At 35.9% G+C, this 24380-nt stretch overlaps 1 protein-coding gene across 1 annotated transcript; it reads right to left on the minus strand.

Moving 5' to 3' along the window:
- Nucleotides 1-506: 506 nt before the first annotated feature.
- Nucleotides 507-23310, minus strand: LOC130070364 (uncharacterized). The gene is made up of 2 exons (XM_056234738.1): nt 22910-23310; nt 507-1636 (listed from the first exon to the last, which is right to left on the minus strand). The coding sequence occupies exons 1-2, from the start codon at nt 23142-23144 to the stop codon at nt 507-509; spliced, it is 1365 nt and encodes a 454-aa protein (XP_056090713.1). The 5' UTR covers nt 23145-23310.
- Nucleotides 23311-24380: the final 1070 nt, after the last annotated feature.

A 24380-nucleotide genomic window follows, 5' to 3' on the forward strand; every position in this document is an offset into this window, starting at 1 on the left:
GGTTAAGCCCGCATCACCAACATCTTTTGTTCTCTCTAATCCAGGCATCCTTCCTGGTGTCTTCTAGAGATCTAAAAGAGGGGCAACAGGCCAATGAAATGATCTCTACTGGGACAATATGCGCATGAATACTTGGAACTCCATTCTCCGTGTCTTACATTCTGGGGTTGCTTATCGGTGGATCTTGGCACAACAGAATTACTGTTAACTCCGTACAAGACTGTTCGAGTGTTAACGTAGGCCTTTGGTTGAGGTTTACTCAGGAATGGTTTTGGAAAGTCACTAACCTGATCCGCCATTGCTTGACACTTAGCTTCTTCTTGGAGCCAAGCGGAAAAGCTAATCAGGTTGTAGCTTTGACCCTTTAGGATCGTACGGGCATAACGGGCAAAGTTGGTCACATGCTCTGTGGGCAGTTTACTGAGTAGTTGCTGTACATGAGAAGCGCAGGATAATTCAGATTTAACTTGCTCTTGGCCCAAAGATTGGAGCATGCCAACCAAAGCTCAAACCTTTAGTGCGAAGCTACTAAATGCTCTGCTGTCACCTGGTCTCACCCTGGGGAGAGCTAGAATGGCTTTGATTTCTCTCAAAACTAGTTGGTGGGGTTGCCCATATTTCTGCTGTAGTGCAAAAAGAGCCATACCGTAAGGCCTAGGATCGTTAGCATAAGCCAAAGCTAGATCACGAGCTGGAGAAAATTTTAAATGATCCAGCAAGATATGGAATTTGTAATGTTCTGGCTCATGGGGTGACAACAAATTTGCCAAATCTAGCTGCAACATTGCAAATTCTTGGGGGTCATCATTCACCAAGAAAGGAAAGGAAGGTCCCTGAACGCGAGAAGTAGGATAGGAAGAAACAGGATATGGAGCATAATATGGCTGGGAATATGGATAAGGATGAAGGAATGGAATTGCGGTTGTCTGGGTAGTGGGAACAATTGGTTGAATATATGGAGCAGGAGGTTGTGCAACATAATTCCCTACCTGACCTACAGAGTGTGGTTGAATATGAGGGCCTACATTAGCTGAGGATACACGAGGAATCGCCAAGCTAGAAGATGGTCCTAATGGCTGTGAATACTGAGAAACAGCATACCGAGGCTGAGGAGGTAACTGTGCTGATGTTACTTGTGAGGATAACTGAGTATGAACCATGGCGGGGGAAAAGGGACTACATGGTAAAACTGGCTGTGGTGAACCAGTTGGTTGTACCAACACTGGTGATGTTTGCACTTGAGGGGAATGACAATTAGAAGGCTCAGGAACCAATGGAACAATAGAAGGTTGTAACATACTAGATTGTAGTTGTGATGTTATATCATGTGTGTGCATATGTTGGGGTGGACTACGTAACAATGAGGAAGGAGGAAGAGGCAGAGAACTAGGCCTACTCAATGGAAGCAGTGAAGGAACAGCTGAGGAATTACATTTCTCACATGTAGGTTTCTGTTCAGCTGTCTTAATACATGCACACAATTCTTGAACAATAGATGGATTAACAAAGGCATTATCATCATCCTCAGAAGCATCATCAAAAGACTCAGAAAATTCAGAATGTCTAGAAGAAACTACTAACTGTGACATTCTAGACATCATCTCACCAAGCATACCCTTAAGTCCAAGTATTTCTTGTTTAACCCTCTGGGGTCGGCAATCACGCCGGCGTGATTTGCTTGATTTTTTTTCACATAGCAGCAAAATAGACTTAAAATACTCCGTCGATTTTTGTCATACAGGCAAGTGTTATACATCATTCGATCCTGTTAAGTGTCTAATATTTTTGTGTATACTCACAATAAAAACAAAGTGTTGTGCTTTTCGACAAATAAAGAAAAATAAACATGATGCAAGTTCTGCCTTCTCTCTGTCGGTGAAGTCCATTCTGAAACGCGTCCGAAAATTAACTATAACTCCGCAAATACTTGTCATACAGGCACGAGAGATTTTTCTTTATGAAGCTTGAATTCTCTTCTTTTCAATTAAGTAATTTATATAAAAAACAAATATTCTCAGTTTATGTAATCTGTATGAAAAGAGAGTGCTGTCAGTATTTTTTTCCCCAGCTCATTACACTTCATTACGCGTTAATCTGACACGCCCACGGAGGACGCGAGTAGTAAATAGCATATACCTCCTGTCAATTTGATTGATTGACAGGTGGGCGTGTCTATCCTTTGATCTTCCCCCGCCCCTTCCGGTTCCTCCCCTTCCTGTCCCGCCCCTTGTCCCGCCCCTTCCGGTTCCTCCCCTTCCGGTTACCTTTGACCTAGTTCCGCCCCTTCCTGATAAACTTTCTGTCAAAATGATGGATGACGACCTTTATCTAGTTCCGCCCCTTCCTGTTAAACTTTCTGTCAAAAATGATGGATTGTTTGAAGTTTGTTTGATCTAGTTCCGCCCCTTCCTGTTAAACTTTCTGTCAAAAATGATGGATTGTTTGAAGTTAGTTTGAACAAGAAAAAGGGGTGTATAGGATGTGTGACAGATAGTTTGATCGTTTGAACAAGAAAAAGGGTGTATAGGATGTGTGACAGATTAATTGTTTGAAGTTAGTTTGAGATGTATTGGCTTTGATGTGACAGTTAGTTTAATCGTTTGGAGTTTGTTGTTACAGTTACAAAGCGATGGATTGTTATTATTTAGCGCATCCCCTCGCTATGCCTAAGCTTATCATAGCAGGTGTGTGTGAAAGTGATAAGAAAAAAACTGTAAAAGTGTATCTGTTCTGTAAAAGAATATAAAATAAAATCTTACTAAAACCTCACACAAAAAGTTTAAATAAAATGGAACCACAAAAATATTGCAAACAGTTAAAAATGTATTAGAGAGTTGAAGAAAAAGACATACAGCTTATAAACCAGTGTATGAATGATCTCACACTGCCTTAAAACAAAAAGAGGTGCTCTATGTGTGTGTGTGTGTGTGTGTGTGTGTCTGTGTGTGTGTGTGTGTGTGTGTGTGTGTGTGTGTGAGTGTGTGTGTGTGTGTGTGTGTGTGTGTGTGTGTGTGTGTGTGTGTGTGTGTGTGTGTGTGTGTGTGTGTGTGTGTGTGTGTGTGTGTGTGTGTGTGTGTGTGTCTTTGTCAGAGCAGTAAAGGATGCGCCGCATGCACTTATCTGTCTGTTTAGATAAAATAAAATAATCTTACATGTTTTACAGAGTTGGAAGAAAAATCCCCCGCTAGAGTCGGATCTCTCTGAAAACTATCTCCAATTATATATATTTTTGGACCGTAGGGATTTAGGGAGTCGTTTGTGTGTGTGTGTGTGTGTGTGTGTGTGTGTGTGTGTGTGTGTGCACGCATATGTTGCAGCGGCATGGATCTCCTCCCCTCCCTCCACATTGCTGGGGACCTTGAAAGTTTATCTCACACAGAAGTTGAAAAACCATGTTGTTCATTTAAAATCTTACTAAATTACTGAAGTTGAAAAGCATTCTGTTTCTTTAAAAGTGTATAAATTAAAATATATCATATATAAAATAAATAGTATACTAAATTACTGAGGTTGAAAAGCATTCTGTTTATTTAAAATAAATATTTTACAAATTTACTGTACCAATTATGTTAGATTTAGATAAAAATAAAATCATCTTACATTTTCACCAGGGTTGAAGTAGCTCCTATCACATAGATGTCCATATTGACCATTTAAAGTTGAAAAGAACCCCAGAGTATTTCTCTCTTTCTCACACCAGCGTTTGACAGTTAGAGGGGTGTGTTCAGTGATCAGAATGAGACTGTGAATGTTTTGCTAAATTCATTTTCATAGTGTATAAGCATTAAAAGTTTGAAATAGACCTTTTTAAAAATATGATTTTAATTAAATTCATAAAAAACAAATATGCTATATCGATGGTCTCTGAGGAAAACTTGACTATATTTTTTATTTATCAGGGTGCATGTAAAGAACTTTGAAATTTGCGGCTCTCACAACTTATCACACACATTGTGTGAAATGTTTAATAATTCCTCAAGTAGTATCTGTGAGAAAATCCCCACATATGGCTATAGTGAGAGAGCTACAATGAAGACTTTTAGAATCTGTGATGCCTCAGGCCGAGCCCCATTGATAGCCTGCTTATAAGCTCCTTCCGATCACCAGCACATCTTCAGAGAAATACGTTACTTTACAATAATGTTAGCTTCAGGATATAGGGTGACAGAGCAGATGAGCCTCTGTGCATCATGTAATGTTAGTCTGCTAACGCCTTTCCAGAGCCAAAGTTTTGTTCGTACTAAATTTATTTCAAAGCATAATCGTAAAAGTTTAAATATGATCTTTTAAAAATGAAAAGATTGTTTAAATTAAATCTTTATAGTTTTAATACATTCGTATGTTTTAGAAGATTACTGTAATGATTTTGTTTAACGGTGACCTAAAGTATAATTGTTATTAATATAGCCATAATGATTTTTGAACTGTAACAGCATATTCTACCCCATACACGACCATCACAGAAAACTACATTTTTACATTGTTTTTTACATACTGTTTTGCACTGGTTCCATAAAATCAAATAAAGTATATAACTCAATGTATAATGACAAATGTATTCAAACAATTTAACCTTAGTTTTAGCTAAATTAATATATATAAAAATTATATATATAAATATAAAATAACTCACACTCACAATAGAGACGAGAGGAGTGACAGTCCAGATGAGCCTCTGGGGTCACAATGCCCCAGCATATGCAATGCTAGTCTGCTTTTCAGAGGTTTATTCATATTAAACTCGTTTAAAAGCATAATCTTAAAAGTTTAAATGAGATCTTTTAAAATTGAAAAAAAACTGTTTAAATCAAATCTTTAAAGTTTTATTAAAATCGTATCTTCTATTTATCTTCTTAGAAGACTTCTGTATGATATAAATGATTTTCATAAAGCTATTATTTTTTACTAAACATTGTTTGTTCAAAAAATAAAAAATGTTATAAATCAAGAACTGTGCTTTGGCGTCTTAGATCTTATTTCAAATAGTTTTTGTCCATGCGACATGAAAGATGTTGTCAAAGTTTGTCACAAAGTTTTTTTGTTTTAAAAGAAATCCCAGGACTCTACATTGCTCTTATTTAGATTAAGTTGTATCATTTAGAAAATCACCACACATCTTCAGAGACGCAATGTGCCTCTGTGCTCCATGACGCAGCATAAGTTTGTCTTGAGCGAATATTTAATTTTACTCGTCTTAATTCAAAGCATGTTCTTACTTTTTCTGCGGTAGCTACGACCTATTGTACGTATAAGATATATCATATTTACTTTTCTTGCATCTCTCAAACTATCCTTATTCATTGTGGAAGCACACAGGGTGAAACCCTTCACTGAGAATATACTATCGGTTATCTACTCAAAATATATGTAGAAGTTTAAAATGTTAGCATTTGTTGATGCGACAGGCCACATGAACAGACTTCGGGGAGAGCTGATGATACTATAGCAGGAAACATGCCCCTTTGACCTCCTCCATTTTTGTAGGCTTTTTGTTAAATACCCCATAGCTTAGTCCTTAAAAGCTACGCTGTGTAGGAATTTCCCCATCTAGCGGTGAAATTGTATTTTGCATTCAAACGCATAGTGCTCTCTAGCGCTTCGCTTTTTCAAATGCATGTTGCAACTACGGTAACCGCTATGTGCCAAGAAGCTACGACATGTCGTCCAATTGCGCTTCATCGAGTTTAACTATACACGTTCTAGCGTTATGTTGCCTATATAATGAATTACACAACCACGGAATGAAAAAGCTTGTAATTTAGACCATAACACTGACTTAACTGTCGACGAGAAAGCAGGACTTCAGTGTCCCTTTCAAAGTCTTTCTCTTTCATTAGCTCTATCCACCTGGGAAAAGCTATCCCGATATTTACCGTCGTTTTGAATTTGCCGGACACGTTTCACTTTAAATTAATTTTTTAAGCTTTATCATGGCTACGAGGATTGCATTATGAAGTGCCGTGCAATCTTTCAAATTTGCCGGGGGAGTGACAAGCGCCTCTCACTGACCTTCTTGTGTCCGTTTCAGATGGTTTCAGTCAGCCGGCTCTAAACGAAAACGTGTTGAGGTAGCCTAGTGCTTTTTGTCCCTCTCCGCTATTATAGTTTTTCAAGATGGCGGAACGACATGGAGGCCTCCATGGACTTATGCGTCAGAACATCGGCAGAGCTAATTTTACACCAATGAGGTCATATTTATGAATAAAGCCATTGAGCTATTAAAATACTTTTTTAAAATGTATTTAATTCCCCTTAAAACCAAAGATTAAGTTTAATGACACAACGGTCCACCCAAAATCAAATACTTTATACGATTTGTATTACACTTTTCAAAGGTTAATCTTACTTTAAAGTTTGAAAAAATGTAAAAGCACTTCTTCATGTTTGCTGTGTTCTGACACAATGCCATTAATTGGTACTTTTTTCCTTTAAACTTCTTTTAAAATATACTTTTCTTATTTATACAAAGGTTCAATTTCAATTAATTTCCTAGCAAGTATAAAGTAAAAAATATGATATATGATATGTCTGATGCAAAGTTTTTTGCAAAAGAAATATGTGCCGCAAAACACCAAACAGTTCATCTCAGACGTAGACTAAAAATTCCCTTGGCTAGAAAAAATCTCTACAAAAGATCGTTTCTTCCTATGGCAGTGATTATCTTACATCGTACAGTGTTTTAATTGAAACAATAGAGCAACTGTTTAACTATATTATTTTTTGTATTTGTGTTGTTGATATGTGATGTGTCTTATGGTACAATGTCAAAGAAAAATTTCCACTCTGTGAAAACAGACTGGACAATAAAGTTCAATCCATCAATCAAACGTAAGGTGGTTTTTCAGATTTTCCGCCAAAAATCAAATACTGTATTATCCTTTTCAAAGATTAATCTAGCTTATAAAGTTAGAATAAAAAAACAAACATATCTTCATACCTGTTGTGTTCTGACACAAGGCCATTAGCTGATTCTTTTTTCTTTTATAAATTTACTGTCTACAAATATCAGCCTGATAAATATGTACTTAATACACGATTAAACAAGATAATCATGCTACCAAATACGTCTGACACAATGTTTTTAAGAAAAAGCAGTGTTTTAAAATGCAACTAAACAAGATGATTTTTCTTTTGACAGACCTACAGAAATGGTTGTTGATTACTAAGTTTCAGGCATAGTGCAAACATGCAATGTTTGAGAAAGTGTAATCTTTGTTCGGTCTCACCCACAAACGCAAAACTTTGTGTTGGGTGATTCGGGCATAGCTTTTTACTAAAAGAAAATATTATGGAAGTCATAATCAAACCGTAATTATATTTTATTTATTAATTATAGGGCTTCGTGCTGATTTAAAGTTTTTGTTATTAACTAATACCTTTATTTTTTTTTTACATCCAGCACAATTTTTTTTTAAAAAAAATTGTTCTCTAACCCCAAATAAACAGATAATGGAATGTTCACAAGCTACAGTTAGATATTATTCTGCTTAGTATGTGTGTAAATAGTTGTGCTTAAATGTTTGGATGTATTTTTACACGCCAACATATTTTGGTCACACCGTAGTGATGCAAAGTTCCACACTCTTGTAAAGACTATGGTCTAACTTTAAAACATAATCTTTATACATGAATTCAAAAAGACCAAATCACTAAGAAAAGCACCGTTTATAATAATAATAAATATACAAAAGTTCACAAATGATGGTTTTATTACTATTCAGATAGCAGACGACACTGGTTCACATTTTGAATGTGTGTCTGTTTTAGGTGAAGACTTTTCTTTGAGAGCCGTCAACATTCATTGTTTATAGGAATAAATGACCATTAATAATTTAAGTGTTTGTACTCTGAAGTATTTCTGTTTGAGAATGTTTGACTAAATTGCAACTTTCCCTCTATCTACGATGTGGAATCACACAAAGTATTAACGCAAAAAAAGTATGTGCATGCTGTTTTACACGTAAACTATTACAACAGAATCACATATGACTATTGCACTGAGAGAGACCTATTCATTAAGACTGTTAAACAAAGTTCGGTGTTTAAAATTAAAATTGCACAAAAGTAAATGCTAGTGATCAACTTGCTAAAACGTAAATACAACATGAGCCATACAGAAAAGCCATTCGTGAGCAGTTTTGTATGTTTGTAATTAGAGCTGGAGCCAGGGGTTGTGTGCTATAACTCAGGCTGGGCTCTTTGTAGAGTTTATCAGGACAACTGATAGTGCTCAGCCCACCCCCGCAGGAGGAGTTGTATAGGGGTGTCATCGTCATGACGTCGTAAACCGCTACGTAGGATTAAAGCCTCATTGAATCATAAGTAAAGTCATGGAGAAGTTATGCATATGCCGCCAGATCGATGTCCACTTACCGCACCAAAATATAATTATAGTAATAAACTAGGATAATATACTATTTAAATGAATGCATATCAAGTGTTGTATACAAGCAAAGAGATGCCGAGAAAACCAAGAGCTTGCTAGCATCACGACTAAATGTAGGAAACATTGTTTTCCTGACAGAGACAAATATTTTCTCTTAATCCAGTAATGATATTTTCATTAAAGATTAAGAGGTTAAAGACGGGGATGAATTGTTTGCAACAAGTTCTGTAAAAATCATTTAGAAAGTAAGGCTTTACCAAATATTAAGTCCAGTTATAGAACTTTAGCGCATTGAGTTTAAATTAAAACGCGATATCAATTCGCGTAAAACACGTCATTACCGAATTGAGGGTTGTTTAATAATTATCAAGCACCAGCTGATTAAAGTGTTTCTTCAAACAAAGCGACAAAAGTAATTTTCTGATCAATCATCATAGCTACACGGAAGCTATCCCCAGATATTGAGGGTCACTTAGAGAAAGATGTATTTGTATTTTTAAAAACATAGATAGATCTATGACCTACATAAGCCGCGTTTCCACCGCAATTACCAGGAACTATTTGTCCCAGGAACTTTTTTCATTGGAACTTTTTTTGCCCCAGAACGGTTGCTCACTGCGTTTACACCGTGGACTAAAGTACCGGGAAGATTAATCTGGTGACGTTGAACTGCGTGCGACTGCTCCTCCCAGTCTGCGCGTACTTGTTTTGAGTTTTAAGTATTGAGGAGATTCAAGCTGTGCTGTTTTTGTGTGCGATCTATTGGTTTACTAACGAGGTAATTAACAAAACGGCAGAAAAGAGACGAACACTATACCAAAGCGTATTCATTTCAGAAAGCTCGTAATGCTAGATAGACAACGTTTGTTATCAGCTCTAGCGGACATGACCGTGAGATGGATGGGACGAACGCGCGCCATCCGGCAGAGAGAACAAGGTAAAAGAACCAATCAGCATGTTCAGCGCACAAGTCCAACCCCGAAAGTTCCTGAACTCTGAAAAAGTACTACCTCGGCAGCAGGGACTTTCTGGGGGGGGGGAATTTTTACCCGGAACTTCATTTAGACCCTGGTTCCTGCGGTGTAAACACACGGAGTACCACCCCAAAGTTCCTAGTTCCTGGGGAAAGTTCCTGCGGTGGAAACGCGGCTATAGATGTTTTACACGAAAAAAAATATTTTAGAGATCCTTGTGTGATATTCTATATTCGCATTCGCATAAAGGGTTAAAATATAAAATTTAAGAGATATTTAAAAACTAGGATGGTATAAAATTACACTGTGGTTTAAACCATCATTTTATTAAATCAAGCCGATTCATGCAAATACTGTCGTATATGAAAAAAGAGAAGGCCTAGAGTTCACTAACATTACAGCTAACCGTAGGAAACGGATATCCATGGGGGGAAAGAAAACATCGTACAAAATACGAAAAGTGTTACGATAGTGTTGTTAAAAATGAAACCGTGGTAAACAATTTAAGAACACTAGCGGTTCAATAACAATGTTCAATTTAAACAAGAATCCGACTCTAATGCGACTGAGCGTGTTTCATATATAATTTATATAACAATTGATATTTACAATATGTTAAAACATTTTTGATGATGAGGCCAAAAAACTGCTTACTTTTCATAAAAAGAAGAACGATTATTAAGACATAAAACACAATGCCTGTTTTCTGGATCAGGCCTAAAAGACTCCTGACTAAAACTCTAGTGTCAAAGTATCGGTGTTGACGGAATAAAAAATGAATCATCCCGCCTTTCAACGGTAATTCATTAGCTTAACCGTTGTTTAGCGACATACACAACATAACGATGTATCTATGACTGTGCTGTGAAATGGGCAATAGTTAGACGAGTTTGAAGTATAATAGTTTTATAGGTAACAGAAAAACAGCAATACTCATCTTTCATGTCGATGTTTCGTAGACATAGCTGAAATATGTTCTAAAATAAATATCTCATGTAGAAATATCTGTTCATGTTTTTCATAAATTCCTATATGTTTGACCACGCTCGGAGACTATAGTTTTTGCAAACTGTACAAAAAGAAACATGATGTCAATTACAAACATACAAAACTGCTCACGAATGGCTTTTCTGTATGGCTCATGTTGTATTTACGTTTTAGCAAGTTGATCACTAGCATTTACTTTTGTGCAATTTTAATTTTAAACACCGAACTTTGTTTAACAGTCTTAATGAATAGGTCTCTCTCAGTGCAATAGTCATATGTGATTCTGTTGTAATAGTTTACGTGTAAAACAGCATGCACATACTTTTTTTGCGTTAATACTTTGTGTGATTCCACATCGTAGATAGAGGGAAAGTTGCAATTTAGTCAAACATTCTCAAACAGAAATACTTCAGAGTACAAACACTTAAATTATTAATGGTCATTTATTCCTATAAACAATGAATGTTGACGGCTCTCAAAGAAAAGTCTTCACCTAAAACAGACACACATTCAAAATGTGAACCAGTGTCGTCTGCTATCTGAATAGTAATAAAACCATCATTTGTGAACTTTTGTATATTTATTATTATTATAAACGGTGCTTTTCTTAGTGATTTGGTCTTTTTGAATTCATGTATAAAGATTATGTTTTAAAGTTAGACCATAGTCTTTACAAGAGTGTGGAACTTTGCATCACTACGGTGTGACCAAAATATGTTGGCGTGTAAAAATACATCCAAACATTTAAGCACAACTATTTACACACATACTAAGCAGAATAATATCTAACTGTAGCTTGTGAACATTCCATTATCTGTTTATTTGGGGTTAGAGAACAATTTTTTTTTTAAAAAAATTGTGCTGGATGTAAAAAAAAAATAAAGGTATTAGTTAATAACAAAAACTTTAAATCAGCACGAAGCCCTATAATTAATAAATAAAATATAATTACGGTTTGATTATGACTTCCATAATATTTTCTTTTAGTAAAAAGCTATGCCCGAATCACCCAACACAAAGTTTTGCGTTTGTGGGTGAGACCGAACAAAGATTACACTTTCTCAAACATTGCATGTTTGCACTATGCCTGAAACTTAGTAATCAACAACCATTTCTGTAGGTCTGTCAAAAGAAAAATCATCTTGTTTAGTTGCATTTTAAAACACTGCTTTTTCTTAAAAACATTGTGTCAGACGTATTTGGTAGCATGATTATCTTGTTTAATCGTGTATTAAGTACATATTTATCAGGCTGATATTTGTAGACAGTAAATTTATAAAAGAAAAAAGAATCAGCTAATGGCCTTGTGTCAGAACACAACAGGTATGAAGATATGTTTGTTTTTTTATTCTAACTTTATAAGCTAGATTAATCTTTGAAAAGGATAATACAGTATTTGATTTTTGGCGGAAAATCTGAAAAACCACCTTACGTTTGATTGATGGATTGAACTTTATTGTCCAGTCTGTTTTCACAGAGTGGAAATTTTTCTTTGACATTGTACCATAAGACACATCACATATCAACAACACAAATACAAAAAATAATATAGTTAAACAGTTGCTCTATTGTTTCAATTAAAACACTGTACGATGTAAGATAATCACTGCCATAGGAAGAAACGATCTTTTGTAGAGATTTTTTCTAGCCAAGGGAATTTTTAGTCTACGTCTGAGATGAACTGTTTGGTGTTTTGCGGCACATATTTCTTTTGCAAAAAACTTTGCATCAGACATATCATATATCATATTTTTTACTTTATACTTGCTAGGAAATTAATTGAAATTGAACCTTTGTATAAATAAGAAAAGTATATTTTAAAAGAAGTTTAAAGGAAAAAAGTACCAATTAATGGCATTGTGTCAGAACACAGCAAACATGAAGAAGTGCTTTTACATTTTTTCAAACTTTAAAGTAAGATTAACCTTTGAAAAGTGTAATACAAATCGTATAAAGTATTTGATTTTGGGTGGACCGTTGTGTCATTAAACTTAATCTTTGGTTTTAAGGGGAATTAAATACATTTTAAAAAAGTATTTTAATAGCTCAATGGCTTTATTCATAAATATGACCTCATTGGTGTAAAATTAGCTCTGCCGATGTTCTGACGGATAAGTCCATGGAGGCCTCCATGTCGTTCCGCCATCTTGAAAAACTATAATAGCGGAGAGGGACAAAAAGCACTAGGCTACCTCAACACGTTTTCGTTTAGAGCCGGCTGACTGAAACCATCTGAAACGGACACAAGAAGGTCAGTGAGAGGCGCTTGTCACTCCCCCGGCAAATTTGAAAGATTGCACGGCACTTCATAATGCAATCCTCGTAGCCATGATAAAGCTTAAAAAATTAATTTAAAGTGAAACGTGTCCGGCAAATTCAAAACGACGGTAAATATCGGGATAGCTTTTCCCAGGTGGATAGAGCTAATGAAAGAGAAAGACTTTGAAAGGGACACTGAAGTCCTGCTTTCTCGTCGACAGTTAAGTCAGTGTTATGGTCTAAATTACAAGCTTTTTCATTCCGTGGTTGTGTAATTCATTATATAGGCAACATAACGCTAGAACGTGTATAGTTAAACTCGATGAAGCGCAATTGGACGACATGTCGTAGCTTCTTGGCACATAGCGGTTACCGTAGTTGCAACATGCATTTGAAAAAGCGAAGCGCTAGAGAGCACTATGCGTTTGAATGCAAAATACAATTTCACCGCTAGATGGGGAAATTCCTACACAGCGTAGCTTTTAAGGACTAAGCTATGGGGTATTTAACAAAAAGCCTACAAAAATGGAGGAGGTCAAAGGGGCATGTTTCCTGCTATAGTATCATCAGCTCTCCCCGAAGTCTGTTCATGTGGCCTGTCGCATCAACAAATGCTAACATTTTAACCTGTTAAGCTTCAAGCCCATTTTTGAAAAATCCCCAGATATGGCATTCCCAAACTGAAACAGATACAGTTCATGAACCCTTTGTACTAAAAGCACAAGTAAGATCTCATTTGAAAGCTGACACCTGGAAGTTTATTGTAAATGTAGAATTAATTATTGTCATAATGAAAAAAAATAGTTATAAATAGCTTCAAAGTTTTGTAAAGTTATTATACATTTATTTTTATGAAACATCTTCATGAAAATAAAATTGAAGTTGGCATTGTAGCAATCTAGAAATGCACTGCAGCTAAAGCCACATGTCTAACCATGTTATATTTAAAATCTGAAGATGATAAGTCTAAAACTCTGTATTTAGTTCAATGTTTTTCAAGATCATGTCATATGACTTTATTTTGATTAGACTGGTGTTTATTGTTTTCTTATAAGCATCTATTCAGTCTATTGCCTCTATTGTTTTGTGTTGCAAAAACGAGCCCCATTCAGTCTCAGTCTCCCCTGCACATATTCACACCTCTCCAGCCTGTTTATTGCTCTAAATATGCTTTTCTTTTGTCTGCATTATAATCACTAACGACTAGCAATTCACACTGTTTCAATCCCTCATTTATTTTATAAAAGTTCTCACTTCACAGTGAAACTGTATCAAATGCCCTTTTTGAAAAACGAAACATTTCAGTAAGCATTCTTATTTAGAAAAAAATCATAAAAATTACACCGAAGTAAGGTAGCAGGTGCTCAGTACTAGCTAGCATGTTAGCTTAGCACACCATCAATACACGACAATTTATGAGAATAAAACTATGTTTGTTCTCCAAACTTACTTTATAGCGCAAGTCGAGTGTTTTAAATAACTTTCTGTAATCTGATTTGGCTTCAGATAAAAAAATCAGATAGAAAATATATTATTTTATTGTATTCTGCACAATTTGAAAGTCTATCTCGATTAGCATTACATTATACATATAATCAATTATTATGAAAATACCTGACATGACTCGAAGAACACAGGTAAATCAAATATCATTGCAATCATGTTTATTGTCTTCAAAACATCTTTATCTGCACTTTACAGCGATCTCGGATAGCTTTGTTGTGGCAGGACTTCCTGAATGTCACATGATTATGGCTCTTCTTCATGTGATCCATATATGGACTTTACTGTGCAAACAGCGCCCTCACTTTCAGGATGAATTGATAACACAGTACAGAGTATACAGCGCTCAAAATGATTACATCGACGCATTTGGGTATAAATTCAATAAATATTATTCCTGTCTATAGAAGTCTGATGTAAAGCTATGAGAATCTATCAATATTTCTCCAAATCTGCACATGTTTGAGCTAAAAGCCCTGAGGGACGTTGTTTTGTCAAGCGCTGTCATGACGATCGCACGGGAGTTTTTTTCTGAATGAGACCGGCTGACGCTCATAATTCATATTAAAGGTAACGACTCATTTTTTAATTTCATAACTCCTGACACAAATTAAGACATAACTGTCACTATAAGTTTCTCAGAATACAATAGTGGTCAAATACTGAATCTTGAGTCTTATATCTTTTTAATGATGTATAGTTTGTCAAGGTATAACATTAAATCTGATAGTATATTTGAACTAAATAAAAAAAAAAAACGCTTCAGTGCGCCGACGCTCTGGAGACGGTTAAGAGGTTTTAAACTTCTACATATATTTTGAGTAGATAACCGATAGTATATTCTCAGTGAAGGGTTTCACCCTGTGTGCTTCCACAATGAATAAGGATAGTTTGAGAGATGCAAGAAAAGTAAATATGATATATCTTATACGTACAATAGGTCGTAGCTACCGCAGAAAAAGTAAGAACATGCTTTGAATTAAGACGAGTAAAATTAAATATTCGCTCAAGACAAACTTATGCTGCGTCATGGAGCACAGAGGCACATTGCGTCTCTGAAGATGTGTGGTGATTTTCTAAATGATACAACTTAATCTAAATAAGAGCAATGTAGAGTCCTGGGATTTCTTTTAAAACAAAAAAACTTTGTGACAAACTTTGACAACATCTTTCATGTCGCATGGACAAAAACTATTTGAAATAAGATCTAAGACGCCAAAGCACAGTTCTTGATTTATAACATTTTTTATTTTTTGAACAAACAATGTTTAGTAAAAAATAATAGCTTTATGAAAATCATTTATATCATACAGAAGTCTTCTAAGAAGATAAATAGAAGATACGATTTTAATAAAACTTTAAAGATTTGATTTAAACAGTTTTTTTTCAATTTTAAAAGATCTCATTTAAACTTTTAAGATTATGCTTTTAAACGAGTTTAATATGAATAAACCTCTGAAAAGCAGACTAGCATTGCATATGCTGGGGCATTGTGACCCCAGAGGCTCATCTGGACTGTCACTCCTCTCGTCTCTATTGTGAGTGTGAGTTATTTTATATTTATATATATAATTTTTATATATATTAATTTAGCTAAAACTAAGGTTAAATTGTTTGAATACATTTGTCATTATACATTGAGTTATATACTTTATTTGATTTTATGGAACCAGTGCAAAACAGTATGTAAAAAACAATGTAAAAATGTAGTTTTCTGTGATGGTCGTGTATGGGGTAGAATATGCTGTTACAGTTCAAAAATCATTATGGCTATATTAATAACAATTATACTTTAGGTCACCGTTAAACAAAATCATTACAGTAATCTTCTAAAACATACGAATGTATTAAAACTATAAAGATTTAATTTAAACAATCTTTTCATTTTTAAAAGATCATATTTAAACTTTTACGATTATGCTTTGAAATAAATTTAGTACGAACAAAACTTTGGCTCTGGAAAGGCGTTAGCAGACTAACATTACATGATGCACAGAGGCTCATCTGCTCTGTCACCCTATATCCTGAAGCTAACATTATTGTAAAGTAACGTATTTCTCTGAAGATGTGCTGGTGATCGGAAGGAGCTTATAAGCAGGCTATCAATGGGGCTCGGCCTGAGGCATCACAGATTCTAAAAGTCTTCATTGTAGCTCTCTCACTATAGCCATATGTGGGGATTTTCTCACAGATACTACTTGAGGAATTATTAAACATTTCACACAATGTGTGTGATAAGTTGTGAGAGCCGCAAATTTCAAAGTTCTTTACATGCACCCTGATAAATAAAAAATATAGTCAAGTTTTCCTCAGAGACCATCGATATAGCATATTTGTTTTTTATGAATTTAATTAAAATCATATTTTTAAAAAGGTCTATTTCAAACTTTTAATGCTTATACACTATGAAAATAAATTTAGCAAAACATTCACAGTCTCATTCTGATCACTGAACACACCCCTCTAACTGTCAAACGCTGGTGTGAGAAAGAGAGAAATACTCTGGGGTTCTTTTCAACTTTAAATGGTCAATATGGACATCTATGTGATAGGAGCTACTTCAACCCTGGTGAAAATGTAAGATGATTTTATTTTTATCTAAATCTAACATAATTGGTACAGTAAATTTGTAAAATATTTATTTTAAATAAACAGAATGCTTTTCAACCTCAGTAATTTAGTATACTATTTATTTTATATATGATATATTTTAATTTATACACTTTTAAAGGAACAGAATGCTTTTCAACTTCAGTAATTTAGTAAGATTTTAAATGAACAACATGGTTTTTCAACTTCTGTGTGAGATAAACTTTCAAGGTCCCCAGCAATGTGGAGGGAGGGGAGGAGATCCATGCCGCTGCAACATATGCGTGCACACACACACACACACATACACACACACACACAAACGACTCCCTAACTCCCTACGGTCCAAAAAAATATATAATTGGAGATAGTTTTCAGAGAGATCCGACTCTAGCGGGGGATTTTTCTTCCAACTCTGTAAAACATGTAAGATTATTTTATTTTATCTAAACAGACAGATAAGTGCATGCGGCGCATCCTTTACTGCTCTGACAAAGACACACACACACACACACACACACACACACACACACACACACACACACACACACACACACACATAGAGCACCTCTTTTTGTTTTAAGGCAGTGTGAGATCATTCTGGTTTATAAGCTGTATTTCTTTTTCTTCAACTCTCTAATACATTTTTAACTGTTTGCAATATTTTTGTGGTTCCATTTTATTTAAACTTTTTGTGTGAGGTTTTAGTAAGATTTTATTTTAAATTCTTTTACAGAACAGATACACTTTTACAGTTTTTTCTTATCACTTTCACACACACCTGCTATGATAAGCTTAGGCATAGCGAGGGGATGCGCTAAATAATAACAATCCATCGCTTTGTAACTGTAACAACAAACTCCAAACGATTAAACTAACTGTCACATCAAAGCCAATACATCTCAAACTAACTTCAAACAATTAAACTAACTGTCACATCAAAGCCAATACATCTCAAACTATCTGTCACACATCCTATACACCCTTTTTCTTGTTCAAACGATCAAACTATCTGTCACACATCCTATACACCCCTTTTTCTTGTTCAAACTAACTTCAAACAATCCATCAATTTTGACAGAAAGTTTAACAGGAAGGGGCGGAACTAGATCAAACAAACTTCAAACAATCCATCATTTTTGACAGAAAGTTTAACAGGAAGGGGCGGAACTAGATCAAACAAACTTCAAACAATCCATCATTTTTGACAGAAAGTTTAACAGGAAGGGGCGGAACTAGGTCAAAGGTAACCGGAAGGGGAGGAACCGGAAGGGGCGGGACAAGGGGCGGGACAGGAAGGGGAGGAACCGGAAGGGGCGGGGGAAGATCAAAGGATAGACACGCCCACCTGTCAATCAATCAAATTGACAGGAGGTATAGGCTATTTACTACTGACGCGCGCTATTCAAGCGCAAATGTTGAGGCAAGCCATGACAATGCCCACATCAGCCGTTCCACCGCGGCGGTAAAATGTGTGGTGTATTTGCTGCCTTTTACCGGTAAGAGGCGCTACAATCATAGACTCTGAAAAGTGTTCGTTTATTCTCTCTAATGCGTAATCTGCTGCCGCGCCGCGGCTGATTCAGAGCGATTGAAAGCTGGTAGCAGATGAATTCAACAAGTGAAACGTAGTTAAAATAATTAATAATCACAATACTGAAATTAGGCTACTGAAATGAAATTGAATAAATAATGAAAACATTTCAACATAAAACATTGCAATAAAAACATTTAGGCTACATCAATGAGGCTTTACAAGAGCATAAGACATTAACTTTAACAGCGTACAGACGGTAGCTCAGTGATCAACGCAACAACACGAGCTTCGATGAACTTCAATCGACCCGAGATCGAATCTCAATGTAGCATACATGTTGTTAACCGATGTTGGCCTACAGCGTTTATATTTTACCACCTTGATGCTTAAATAGGTAACTGTTTACTTATTTAAAGTCAAGAGTTTTGTTTAATTATCATTACAACATAAATTTGCAACATTCCTGTAGAACCGCAGCCGCTGCACAAACGACAAAAACTGATGAAGGAAGATTGTCAGCCGATTGCATCAGAAAATGAAAATGAAGAAGCTCGTCTTTAGTCTGCTAAATTATTGTGTAATGTAAAAGAACACTAAAATGACTTAAGTTTGAAACCAAGTTCGAACATTTCAAGGTTTAAATAAAGTGTCGGGACAGTTTTTTTAAATTTAAAACAGGGTTGCATCGGGTTTAGAGTTTATTTATTTTGCGATGCAAAATAAGAAACACTAGGCTAATCTTATTCTTGCGACATTTTAAATTTTTATTGCCAAAGAAATTACAGCTAAATTAAACAATTAAAACAGTACAAAACGAAAATTGTCCAAAGAAACATAATTAAATTAAAAACATGCGTTTTTCTTTGCCTCTCTCGCGCTGGATCTCTTTTTAACAAGTTTATTTAGTCTCCCTCGCTGCGCGCGCCGGGTCTCTCTCGAAATTAAACATTTCAGGGTAAAAACACATCATACAGCTGATAATACTGTATATGTCGCTGCGTGTCAGCCATACAAATCACAAAAACATTATTTAGCCTTTAATTGTTGCTTCAAAGACACAGCATACCTTGTTGAATTAACCTTACAATAACTTCAATTGAAATTTTGTGTGAAAAAAACTTTAAATAGGCTACAATAAATAAACTACAATATTTATAATTTAATAAGATATGCGGCCTACATTTGGACACAGATTTATCCTTACAATAATTTTGCCTGCTCGTCAGGCTGGCTATCCGACACTCTCCATATGAAAGAGGAACATTAACGCCTTTGTCCAGCAACTGTCCCTCCAACCCCCCCACAGGCTATCGGAGTCTGAGGCTGACTTAACACAAAGAGAAGTCGCAATTCACACTTAAATCGCTATTCTAGACAGTGTTGATAATGAAGGAATTAAATGATTTAAGTTACATGTAGCCTAGTGATATTTCTGTCATAAAAGTTTATTACTAAATATTTCATTATTTCAATAATTGATGAAATAAAACTGGTTTGGGCCAGCTTTTTCCAAGCAAAACTAAATATAATCTGAAAAAACGCATGTTAATTTGTTGTCCTGAACAAAATGTTCAACTCAATATTAAAGTCTACAGGGATCTTTGGATCCTTGATGAGAAAAATAAATTAATCTAAATGAACGCGCCGCCGCGTTTGTCGAACACTAACTCACCATGCCAGAATACAACCCGACTTTAGAAAAATGCATAGGGCCAGTCGGCGTGGTGTGCCAAAACACTTAATTATAAACTTCAATATTTCATTCAAAATAATCTCAACACGCTTTGTGAAATTTTGTGAAATTTGTGAAAATTGTGTTGGCTAAGGATGTCATGTGGAATGAAGACGTTTGTCCAGTCTTATGCTTGTGGGATGGTTCGCCCTCAGATGGTGGATAGACTGTGTTAGTATCCTCCTCTGTCTCCTCATCACTCTCCGACTCCAAGCTGGACATTGCCGTCATCTCCTCCAGCTCCTTTTCACAGCGGGACTGCCTGGCTGCTGCGGCAGCTTGACGCTCCTCTCGCCTCTTGAGCTGCAGCTTTTTGTCCAATACACCAAGGGCCGGTTTCACAAAGATAGACTTTGACTATGGCTTAGATATAGTAGATAGTCAGACTTCACATAGACATCTAAATCAGGCCGTTGCACAAAGCGCTTGAGACTCTGACTATCTTAAGTAGGACTACACTGCAATGCATTCTGGGTAAAATAAGACACTTTTCAAAACAAAAAACATGGCGGATCGAGTAAGCGCATTCATCCGCTCAGTGCAGTTTACCCCAGCGGAAAATATGTTTGTTGGAGGAGTATAACAGTTACAAGGACATTTTACTTGGGAAATTTAGCGGAGAATGTAGTAACAAGAAGAAATGTTTAATTTGGAAAGGGCCATTTTCCCTTTGCTTTTGGCTGTTTGTAATGTAACTGATTGTTACTGTTGGTTGCCAAGGTAACAGAGTCTTAGACCTAAGTTAGCCTGGGGGGGAAGGCGTCTAATTTTTTTGGTCTAAATTAAGTCAGTCTTTATTTTTGTGAAACAGTCTAACTTGCATTAGACTAGTCTATGAGCAAATTTTAGACTTGTCTAACACTATAGACCGGTCTAAAATAGCTTTGTGAAACCGGCCCCAAATGTGGCCACTCTCTCATTCTTCATGCTGGCCAAGAAAGCTTGGTCTTCTGGGTTATCAATCAGCTTTTCAACATTTGGAGGCCACAGCGGAAATGTGGCATCAAGTCTGCACTCCATTTTCTCCAATTGTTTCGCTGTAGTCTCACTGGAGCGATTGGTCTGGGCGATTTTCCGCAGCTTGTTGTTAGCATTGACTAAGTCTACCACCAACTACAATGCTACTCTCAATAAACATGAGTCATCTATACTGTGAATATGACATTGTCCACTCTAGAATACTGTTGATGTTAAGCTTAATAGCTTAGCTAACATAGATAGCTAACTGTGGTTAGCAAACTGTTGCTAGCTAACGTTAGCTAGATGTAATGAGCACCAAATACCTATAAATATGACTTAAATGACTTATGATAAATAAGTATACAAAGATACAATTCCAGATATGATAGTAATATGTAATAATACATACCAAACACAGAAAGATCACCTCAAACAGAAAGATCACCTCAGATTTCTTGAGCTGTAGTATTGTTTACCTCAGATCTCAATGGCGACCATTGAGCACTGTTAACCACTTTATCCAACAAAAACAGATGTACGGTGGCACCCCTAAATCATCATGTACTGGAAAAATATTTTGCATTTGTTGTTTCTACATATATTGGAACACTTTTAGCACCCAGCCATATCAAAATTCAAGAATTGTGTTTTTTGATGCACCCTAATATATATATATATATAGGCTATATATAATTTATTTTTTTACAGAACTGCTTTTGAAATTACGATTGGTAGCCTATTATTATACAGATGCAAAGTCGTTCGGTTGGATACTATTTCGTTCCTTAGTGTAAAATGGAAATGCATGATAATTGTATTTTATAAATATAAGCAAAAAAAAACTGTATGGTGTAACAGAGTTTTAGAGCTAGACAAATCTCTCTGCATTAATAAATATGAAATTTACAGCAGATGTTTGTGCGGGATTTGAACCCATGTCATCTTGATGATGAACCGTAAGTTCTACCGCTCGGCTGTGAATTTTCTCACTGAGAAATACCCAAACGTTTGTTTCTCACATGAGCGAGAAAACGTTTTGTCTTTAGCCTGTGAGTGTAGGCCTACTTTAGCCTTTTACAGTTTTAAAAGATTATATCTTATCTGTATGACCAACAATTACGGAGTAGGCTATAAATGTTTGTTGTAGGCTTATTTGGAAATTACCATAACTTGTAGTATTTCATCCTTAGGCTACTGTTAATAGACATTAGCCCCACTTACGTTTTGCCAAATGTCCCTTTGTGCCACCTGGCGGTCATTTCACGAACGACTTTGAAATGCGACTGGTTTATTTTTACTGCGGTGGATGGCTAAAAATGGTATGTGGATGGCTAAAAGGTGTGACTAAAAATGTGCTTTTGGCTTTCATTTATATTTTGATTGTTTGTATATATATATATATGTGTGTGTGTGTGTGTGTGTGTATATATAAATATTTATTTATTTATATATATATATTGTCCTTGCATTCTTTCTTGTGTGACACCCCTGAATGAAAGGCTCATTAGTATGCAGTCTGCTCAGGTGAGAACTGCCTAATTATTCATGAGGGGGTTGGGCCGTTCCGCCCATCCGCATATTGCCTTTGCAAACAAAAAAATGTTTTTCACAATTTAAAACAATCTATTGTTTTATGTGAATGATTAGGCAGGATGATTTTCAGATCAATTTGAAGCAAAAACTCTAGGCGACAACATCCACTAGTCAAAAGTCTTGTGGACAGATATGTAGTATGTTATTTGTGGCCTTATATTAGAAACTTTATTTTTTAGTTTTTTCAATAACCATGCATAAACAATATTCTCTCAAAAATACAAACATGTACATACATGTTGCTCACATATTATGGGAGCCCTGTGTGTGCTATATAGAGTGTAATTTCACCTGTGCCATTAATATGTTTATAAACAACTGAAAAAAGCAGAAATGTCAGAGCATGCGAAAACATCTCAAGGACCCCGAAAACACCTCAGACCCCAGAGGGTTAACATCCATATCGAGCAAATCATGTTGAGACTGTTCACAATGGGCAGATGAGCTTGGGGCATGTCTTAAAGATGGATTTTCATACTGGGTTTGGTGATGATCACTTACAACTAGTGTTGGTGAGGGAGGCGGAGGAGGAGCATATTCTCTCACCATACAGTCAACAAAACGGGCAGGAGGTCTTCTCCTTCTTTGGCTGCGCCGGATTGCAGGTCTTGCATGGTAATCCATTCCACCAAATTTCTACCTCCGGCTCGAAGGACCATTTGTTGAATCTCAGATGTTAAATGTATTCAAAGTTCGTTGGAGTTGCAGAAACTTGATGGCGTGTCTGATTAAAACATATGGACAAATACCAGTCCTTTGCTCTCCTTTATTTTAAGTTCAGGATGCTTAAGTCTTAGGTAATTCATATGACATGAAGTTCCATAATTCACATGGAACTGATACACATGATGCCAATGGACAGATGTTAATGGATGGACAGGATGAACCGGATGTACAAGATGGTCTTTAGTCACTACAAACAATATAATAAAGGAAATCAAACTCATATAATTCATCAATAAACATATCAACAACATATACTCAATCTAAACAATTCAAATAAACAAATTCAAACAATACAATTGGCAAAACAAACTTACTTAACGCATCCTAAGGAAAGGACATGGTTGGGTGTCCATTCAAACACCCACACCTCACCAATACAAAAGAAACAAAGGAAGGAAGTGAGGTCTACTTATAGACCTCGACCAGGAGGTATATGGGTAATGTAGTGTAGTATACTTGGAATTGTGGGATATGTAGTACAAATATATATATATATGAAAAAAAAGAAAAAAAAAAGGTAAAATTAAAGAAAAGGACCAAATTCACAACATATAGTGAGTAGACTCTGTATTTATATTTCTTTGGCGAGTTTACAAACCTTGTAACGGAGAGCCGAACAAACAGCTGAAGCTTTGGTGAGGGGAGCCGTTACTTTCAAACCCCATGATGATCAGCTGATCTGTGTTGCGCGCGAGCAGCGCGAGATTCACTGAAGCGATGACAGCAGAGGAATAGCAGCAGTTTTGTGACAGATAAAAATGTTCTCCTCCTGCTGCTTCTCCTCCTGCTTCTTCTTTTTCTTCTTCTCCTCCTGCTTCTTCTTCTTCTTCTTCTTCATATTATCATTATTATTAGGCTACTTACTATTTATGGTAGTTGTTTAAGTTTTAAATTAATCAATAAAATAGGCCTATACTCAGGGGCGGAGCTAGACTCTCAGTACAGTGGGAGCGGAGCTTCATCATGGGGCCCTCTGCTACCAAGTCATTTTAAAATTAAAACCGTAAAAAAAAAACGTAAAATATCTGATGAATGCATATGTAATAATGTGTCACTTGTTGAGCCAAGTAAGCTTATATGTTAAATAAAACACAAAGGCTATCTCGTTCTTTTCAGAGAACAGTCTGTTTTCTT

This window comes from Rhinichthys klamathensis, unplaced genomic scaffold (genome assembly GCF_029890125.1).
Source record: "Rhinichthys klamathensis goyatoka isolate OS25496 unplaced genomic scaffold, OSU_Roscu_1.1 h1tg000404l_1, whole genome shotgun sequence".
Lineage (NCBI taxonomy): Eukaryota > Metazoa > Chordata > Actinopteri > Cypriniformes > Leuciscidae > Rhinichthys > Rhinichthys klamathensis.